An 8,134-nucleotide genomic window follows, 5' to 3' on the forward strand; every position below is an offset into this window, starting at 1 on the left:
TTGCAGCGGAGGGTGGTTTGGGGCCCAAAGAGTAACGCTGGTGTGTCATGATGCGCCTCTGCTCATTATGGCATCCCCCAGGTGTGCTTCTGGGAGCACTGAGTGTCTCTGTGTTCGTGTAGTTGTGTGTGGGTCTGTACTCATTTCTTGTGGCTGCTGTCACAAAGTGCCACAAATTTATTTTCTCCCAGGTCTGGAGGCCAGAGTCTGAAATCAGGGTGTGGGCAGGGCGGTGCTCCCTCCGAAGGCTCTGGAGGAGGCTCCTTCCTCATCCCTTCTGGCTTCTAGGGGCTCCAGGAATCCTTGCCTTGCCACAAAACGACTCCAGTCTCTGCCTCCACTGTCACATGGCCTTCTTCCCCCTGTGTGTCCCCTTCTATTCTTGTGAGGACACCAGTCGCTGAATTTGGGACACACCCTTATCCAGCATGAGCTCATCTCAATCCTTTGATTACACCTGCAGAAACCCTATTTCCAAATAAAGGTCACATCCTGAGGCTCCAGTGGATGAGAACTGGGGCCAGGGGTGGGGGTGGTGGAGGCTATTAAACCCACCACAGGACCCTTGCTTGTGTGTCCCTGGCTTTTTGCAATCCCAGGCAAGCTCTAGGCACCTGGTAAGTGCTTGGGAGATGTGTGCGGAATGAACCACGGTGCTCCTGTTTGTGGCTGGATGTTCCCTGGGTGTCACTGCCAGTGTGTGTCTCAGACCTGTGCGCCTGTGTCAGTGCTTAGCTTGCTAATGCTCCTGGGAGCACCGTCTCAGGTCTATGGCACAGGATACTTAAGCAGAGAGAGCAGAGGGGCTGAACAGTGCCCTTGAGAGGAGGAAGGCACAGGGCAAGATCCAGGAGCCAGCCTAGTGTGCCCTGGTTCAGGGCTCTGGCTGGGAGCCCATAGCCCGGACCAGGGCCCTGGCCTTTCCCCTGACTTAGGCCCAGACTTGTGCGGGTGACCTTAGGGCTCCCTCGGAGAGTCCTGCAGAGGGGTCATTCAGGGAAAGAGTAGCCCAAGCAACACTAGAGGGAGACAGGGAGCCCAGAGAGCCCTTCCTGTATTTTTTCCCTATAACATTTGTACATTTCCGAGGGCCTGCCCTGGAGCCTGTTTGTGGTCAGGAGAGAGGAAGAGGTCAGCTGCCCCAAGAGCAGGTTCTGGGGAACAAGGGTATTATTCACAGTGGCAAAGGAAAGATTAGCCCAGAACTAGAGTTGGCACCAATATGCATCACCTGGCGGTGGGGAAGGGTGAATGACAACCAGCCAGCAGTGATGGAGACACTAGATCACAAAAGTGCCAGCTAGCATTCCTGGGGAACTTTCTCTGTGCTGAGCACTTGGTATCGAATCCCAGGGAACCCTCAAGGGCAAGTTGTCTGGTTACCCCAGTACCTGGCAAGGACCGGAGATTTGAACCGTGCCTGGGCTCAGCCTGACTCCAGGCCTGGGTGAGTCTCAGAGGCTGGATCTGGTAACCAGGGGCGGAGTAGGAAGGAGCAGGATGGGTGGGAAGGTGCATGCCCCCGGAGGGTGGGCGTGGGGCTGTGGCCAGGGGCCGAGAGGCAGGGAGGAAGCCCAGGGATGCAGACTGAGAGAGCAGGCAGATGAGGAAGTTGAGACTTTACTGGTTTACTGGCTAGGCTGCCCCCAGTCCCTCTAGCCCTCAAACATTGCTGTCTTTATTCTCAGCAAGCTTTTAAATTACTGCCTTGCTAACTGTAGCCTCTATGTCATACATCAGATCTCTAGAACTTATTTAAATTGCAAAGATCTCCTTGGTCTGTGTCATCTGGTAACTTCAGCTCTGATGCTTTTTGTTAATATGATTCATAATTTTGATGTTATGGAATTGATCTTTTTTATTTAAGGGTTGTACTTTTTTTTCCCTCTTTGAAGAACTCGTTTCCTGTTCTTAGATCACCTACCACACTTTCTTTCATTGACTACGATTTTTCCTTTCACAGGTTATTAATTCATCTTGATTGTCTCTTTGGGGGGAGTCCAGTTTTGTTTTTGTCTGTATAGAGAGATGTTTTCCTCAAGAGTGTCCCCTAAGCAATTCATTCTTTTCCAGATGGCTTGTGCTGTGACCTTAGCCCTGTATGAATGGCTGCATTGCTGAGGTCTCCGTTCTGCACCCCTGGTCTGTTAGTCTGTCTCTGCACTCACCTTACTTAGCTTTATTTCCAGGACTTTGCAGAATGTCCCGCAGCTTGGAAGGCAATGTCCCACTGTCTCCTTTCGCTCTTCATTTCAAGGCTGGCTTTGTCCTTTATGGATCATTATTTGTTCATAGGAATTTTAGAATAAGTTTATCATCTTAAAAAAACCAACAGGTGGACATTCCTTGTACATTCTAGGTATTAGTCTCCTATTAGGTTTTTTCAGTTTATTAAAGCATACATAAATATCAACATGTATTTAACATACGCATTTTGATGAGTTTGGACAGATGCCTACATCTGTGAGACCATCATCATGACCGAGATTAAATTTGGGGGAGAATGAACATCTTTATATTATCTTTCCATTTCATCTATTTATTTATTACTTTAATTTTTAAATTTATATTTATTTTAAAATAGCATATACTTATTATTTTATTTATTCTTATTTGTTTTCTACTAGTTAGAGGTTTCATTTTACTCCATAGAGGTCTTGTGTGCTCTTGTTTAAGTTAATTCCCAGCTGCTTGCTAGATGTTTGTGCTACTTTGAAAGGTATCTTTTTGTTTTAACTTTTTATTTTTAGTTTATTTCATACCTACAAAAAAGTTGCAAAAATAACACAAAACTTCTCATGGTCACCTCCCCCAACGTCCTGTCAGCCTCTCACGTGACTCCAGGACACTGACCAGACCCTGGACACTGACACTTGTAGAATGTTATGCAGCAAACTACAGATTTTACTGGAACTTTTCCAGTTTTCCCACTAATACCTTTTCTAATCTAGGGCACAAACCATTTCATTTAGGTATTGTTTCAACTTTTTGCTATCACTCAGTTTTTAGTATTATCTTCTCTTATCCAAGGATGAGTGGATATCAAGTCACTGTGACAAGGTCAGATGCTCAACCTGATACTTACATCCCGAATATATGGGAACGTTCGGCTCTCCTCTTCTTACTAACTTCCTGTTTTGTTGCAGTATGTCAGGTGACCTGGCTCTTTGTGACACTGGCATGGGAATTGACCCAGACTTCCTTTATGGCTTCACTTAAGGTCCGTTTTGGGGACAATTCCACCTTCTCAGTGTTTGTTGGTTGGTTGGTTGATGTAATGAATAGGAGTGCATGTTTGTATGTATTTGTTTATGTTACATATGCATATGTGTGTATATATTTGCTGTGTTGATGCATGTATATGTATACATAATAGCTCAAGTATTAAATAAAGTGACAGAATTAAAACAGCAGTACTTACCAAAAAGGAAAATGCATTCAATGCATCAATTAAAAGGGAGATACAACCATAACTTGCCGCACTGTGAGAGAATCTGATTCCTGTCGCCAAGGCCTGACCTCATTCTCATCGCCTGGGGGGTTTACTCTATCCAGGCCCTGAGGGGCACATTATATGCATGACCTTATGTAATCCTCATGACAACCTTGTCAGCTAGGAACTCGTTTTTTTTTTGGTCAAAGGAGACTTTATTTTCTTTGATATTAACAACAAATACCGCAGTTGAGTAAGCCAGCAGTTAGTGGTGACCCTTCTCTCCCAGCAGAGTCACTAAAGACAGCAAGAAAACTGCCAATAACACCAGAGGAAACCAGAGGAGGCCCCGAGCAGCTAGCTGCCTCACCAGTGTGGGCCAGTGAGGGCAGGGAAGCCAGACCACTGTTTGCCTTACTGACGAGCTCATAGGTTTTCCTCCAAAAATTGTAATGGTTGCATTTCACTTTACCTACTACCAAAAAAAAAATCACATTTCAGAAGAAATATTATACATCATGTATTCAGAAGCACTGACTACTTTTTCTTCATCTTTTTGTCCAAGAGCGTGTAGGGATTTGTCCTGAATTTCTTTTACACCAGCTGTGGGCTCTGTGAAAACCATTTCATTATCTTTGTTGTCATCATCCATCTCAGCTGCTTCAGATTTTCATTTCTCCAAAACTGTTGGTGTACAAACTGGTGTGGGGCCCAGCTACCCACAGGCTTCTCAGGAGATTTCTGAGGGCCTGACACCTTTTTCTTCTTCTTCTTGGGTAAAACCTGGGTATCCACTGTCTTCTCAGGAATTTTCAGAGGGCCTGAAGCCTTCTTTTGATTCTTCTTCTTAGAAAAACCCTGGCTGTTTGTAGATGTCTGAAGATTGGTGTTTGAAGCATTTTTTTCCCTTTTTATGTATCATGAATGAAGGAAAATCATAATCAATTCCTTTCTTAGCTAATCTCTTCTTGAGCAATTTTTCTTTCTTTTTAAACGGCTCCTCCATGTGTAGCTTTTGAAGGAGCGTCCGGCTCTGATGGTCCCGCTTCACTGCTGGATAGGACGGCTTCTTAAATGGCATGTGGCACTCTTTAAAAAGTTCCTTGGGCACTTTTTCAGGTGGTATGAAATGACACTTTAAGGGTCTTTCACCAAAAAAGGTAGTTGTTCATTGTTTCACCAACAATCTTGGCAACATCTTCAGATTCAAACTCCACAAAGACATAGCCTTTGCTATTTCCAGTCCTTTTACCTCTGGACAGCCTGAATCTTGTAACAGTGCCAAACTGGGAGAAATAGTCTCGGATCTGGGTTTTGTAAAGTGCTGGGGGCACGTGACCCACACAGATGGCTCCAGGAGTCAATTTTTCTTGCTTCTGCTGCTGCCTGGCGTGCCAGCAGACCCGCGCCACCTCCTTCTGAAACTTGGCGTCCTCCTGGGGGTTCAGGGACAGGAATGGCCTCGCCTGGCCGGCAAACGCACCATGCCGAGAGGCTCCATGCACCTGCACCACGCTGCCCTCCGGAGCGGCGGAAGCGGGAAGGGAGGGCGTCAGCTAGGAACTCCACACTAACTTCCTTTCTGGAATGAGAAAACTAGGGCTCAGAAAGATTAAGGACCCCCAACTTTTTTTAAAGCACTGTTTTAAAACAACATCGGAAATGTATGTAACTCATGTGGAGAACATAGTAGGGTTTTGGATAAAAAGGAAAAAAAGCCACCACTTCATAACTGTGAAGTATTAAGACAGCTCTGAGTTCATGCAGCGAGCTGGGCATACTGAACACAGATTTGCACAGCCTTTCAAAGATGCAACTCCAACCAACACTGGATTTTTTTCCAATCAATTTTTTTTTTTTAACTAGAGAGCCCAGCATAATCATTGTTTAAAAGAACAAATTGTTGCTTTTTTCTTTAATTTTCCATTCCTGTTCAGAAAAATGACTAGAAGCAATGACAAGCTCAAATCAGGTGTGGCTGGATAGAGACCTTGAGCTACTACCAGTATTGCATTCTAAGCATGGGCCAAGACCTGTGCCAAGCACTTTAGATGCATATTTATGATCTTATGTATGATCTTATTTAAGCCACAAGCAGCTCTGTGAAGCACAGACAGTATTAGGAGCAGTACTTTGCAGAGGCCCCCGCCATGGCTTGGGGAGGGGAAGACGCTCTCCAGGGAGCCCTCCCAGGTAGGGCTCACTAGACACCAAGATCCTTACCACTGGGCCTTCTACTTTCTCTGCCCGAACAGGAATGGCCACCAGGCTCAGGATAAACTCCACCTCCACATCTGAATTCATCGTCCTCGGCTTCTCCACCTTCCCGCAGCAGCTCCTGCCCGCCTTCCTCCTGCTGATCCTGCTCATGTACCTGTTCACGCTGCTGGGCAACCTGCTCATCATGGGCACCGTCTGGACCGAGCGCAGCCTCCACACGCCCATGTACCTCTTCCTGTGCGCCCTCTCCGTCTCTGAGATCTTCTACACCTTCACCATCATCCCGCGCATGCTGGCCGACCTGCTCTCCGCCCACCGCTCCATCAGCTCCGTGGCCTGTGCCGGGCAGATGTTCTTCTCCTTCACGTTTGGCTTCACACACTCCTTCCTGCTCACCGTCATGGGCTATGACCGCTACGTGGCCATCTGCCACCCCCTGCGCTACAGTGTGCTCATGAGCCCCCGTGGCTGTGCCTGCCTGGTGGCCTGGTCCTGGGCTGGTGGCTCAGTCATGGGGCTGGTGGTGACCACGGCCATTTTCCACCTCACCTTCTGTGGACCCAATGAGGTCCAACATTTCTTCTGCCATGTGCCACCTCTCGTGAAGTTGGCTTGTGGGGACAATGTCTCCACAGTGGCCAAGAGCGTGGGCCTGGTGTGCATCTCGGCCCTGCTGGGCTGCTGTCTCCTCATCATCCTCTCCTACGCCTTCATTGTGGCTGCCGTCCTGCAGATCCCCTCAGCGGAGGGCCGGCACAAGTCCTTCTCCACATGCGTGTCCCACCTCACCGTGGTGGTGGTGCACTACGGCTTCGCCTCTGTCATCTACCTCCAGCCCCGGGGTCCCCAGTCTCTGGAAGCAAACGCCCTGATGGGCACCACCTACACGGTGCTCACGCCCTTCCTCAGCCCCATCATCTTCAGCCTCAGGAACAAGCAGCTGAAGGACGCCATGAAGAAGACCTTCCTCAGCAAACTCCACCCCCAGAGCTCCTGAAGTTCTGGTTTTGTGGCAGGCGAGGTGAGGGGCAGAGGCACTTGAGTCTTCTCTCTGTGAAATGGGAATAATTATGCTTCACTGGTATGTGAATCTCCCTACCTCCCTCCATAGCAAGTGATCTGTAAATTCTAAATGTGGGTTTTCTCTCTTTTCCTCCAGTCTGGTTGACCTCCTTTCTCCCAGATGCACCGGGCTTGGGACCTCTCCAATATTGACCTTGTATGTCAGCTTCCTCCTGTTCCCCAGAACTGGGTGTGATGTGGAGGAGGGGATGCCCACCTTACAGTGGTGGAGATCCCACGTGCATGGTTTATCTTGAATGCGTGAACGAGGGATGCTCACTCTGTCCAAACCAATGACAACACAAACAGCAGCAGTGAGTTGGTGCCTGCTGTGTACCAAGCATTGCATCTTATGCTTTGGAAACATCATCTCTCTTAGCCTATCGTGTGGAGGGAAGGAAAGTATTTGTGATGAAGAAAAATGGTTTTTCAAGTTCAGGTCTTCACATATTGGGGGGAAAAGAGTCTCCTCCCTTCTATGAGTTGCCTCTGTTGGCCGAGCCTAATAATGGGTTAAGGATGCAAATGACATAGAGAAAAGGATGGGATCTGAATTTCTGCATGGGAGACAAGAAATGTGCAGAGAACTGGGGAGCCAGGCCTGGGAGAGAGAAGAGGAACCGTGGCTAGGCTGAGGGAAAGAGGAGGGGCGGAGAGGCGACTGCTGGGAGTTGACTGGGATGGGTAGGTGATGGGCCCAGTGGTGGGTGAAATTCAAAGAAAGAACAGGGATGTAAGTACGCATTTTATAAGGTTTATGAAGTGACTGTAAAGTGCTTGACCTAAATCCCCTTCCCCAACTCTTTGGAAATCCTCAGTAAAAATATATCTCTCTTTTGTGTGTTGCAGAGTCAAATATATGCAACTATTTATATATATGATATATATGCAACTGTATATGTAGAATATATATTATAATCTCATATATAATAGCTATATATATATATATATATATATGCAACTATATGTATAATATATGTATATATATTATAATCTCCCCTGGCTGGACCCTGCTCCAAGGGAGGTGCTCTGGTGAAGTCAGGCAGCCTCTTTGGGTTACACTCCATTTTTAAATAAGGAAATGGACACAGTGAGGCTCAGGACTTGCGCATAGTCAGGAAGCCAACGGCACAGAGATGCAGTGTGGGGTCAGTCCCGTGAGCCCTCTGTGGCAGTCAGCCTCTGACTTGGAGGTGTTATCAGAGTCACCCGGGGGGCTAGTTAAGTCACAGGGCACCTGGCCTGCACCCCCCGAGTGTCTGATTCAGCAGGTCGGGGAGGAGCTCTGAATCTGCATTTCTCACAAGTGCCCAGGTGGTGGCCCTGCTGGTCTGGGGGTGGGACTTTGGGAACCACTGCTGTAAGGACTCTTGAGCTCAAAGATAAAGCCAGATATGTGAGCTGCAGACGGAAGTTAAC

At 47.6% G+C, this 8,134-nt stretch overlaps 1 protein-coding gene and 1 pseudogene across 1 annotated transcript; one reads left to right on the forward strand and one right to left on the reverse strand.

Annotated features, from left to right (window-relative positions):
* Window positions 1–3,923: 3,923 nt before the first annotated feature.
* On the reverse strand, window positions 3,924–5,585 carry LOC108389346 (MKI67 FHA domain-interacting nucleolar phosphoprotein-like; annotated as a pseudogene).
* A 105-nt stretch (window positions 5,586–5,690) lies between these two features.
* Window positions 5,691–6,650, forward strand: LOC108384705 (olfactory receptor 10H1-like). Its single transcript, XM_037022210.2, has one exon. The coding sequence runs from the start codon at window positions 5,691–5,693 to the stop codon at window positions 6,648–6,650; it is 960 nt and encodes a 319-aa protein (XP_036878105.2).
* The last annotated feature ends 1,484 nt before the right edge of the window (window positions 6,651–8,134 follow it).

This window comes from Manis javanica, chromosome 13, assembly GCF_040802235.1.
Source record: "Manis javanica isolate MJ-LG chromosome 13, MJ_LKY, whole genome shotgun sequence".
NCBI classification, from domain to species: Eukaryota; Metazoa; Chordata; class Mammalia; order Pholidota; family Manidae; genus Manis; species Manis javanica.

Coding starts and splice junctions, on each gene's coding strand:
- LOC108384705 (XM_037022210.2), top strand. CDS start 5,691: ATGGCCACCAGGCTCAGGATAAACTCCACCTCCACATCTGAATTCATC.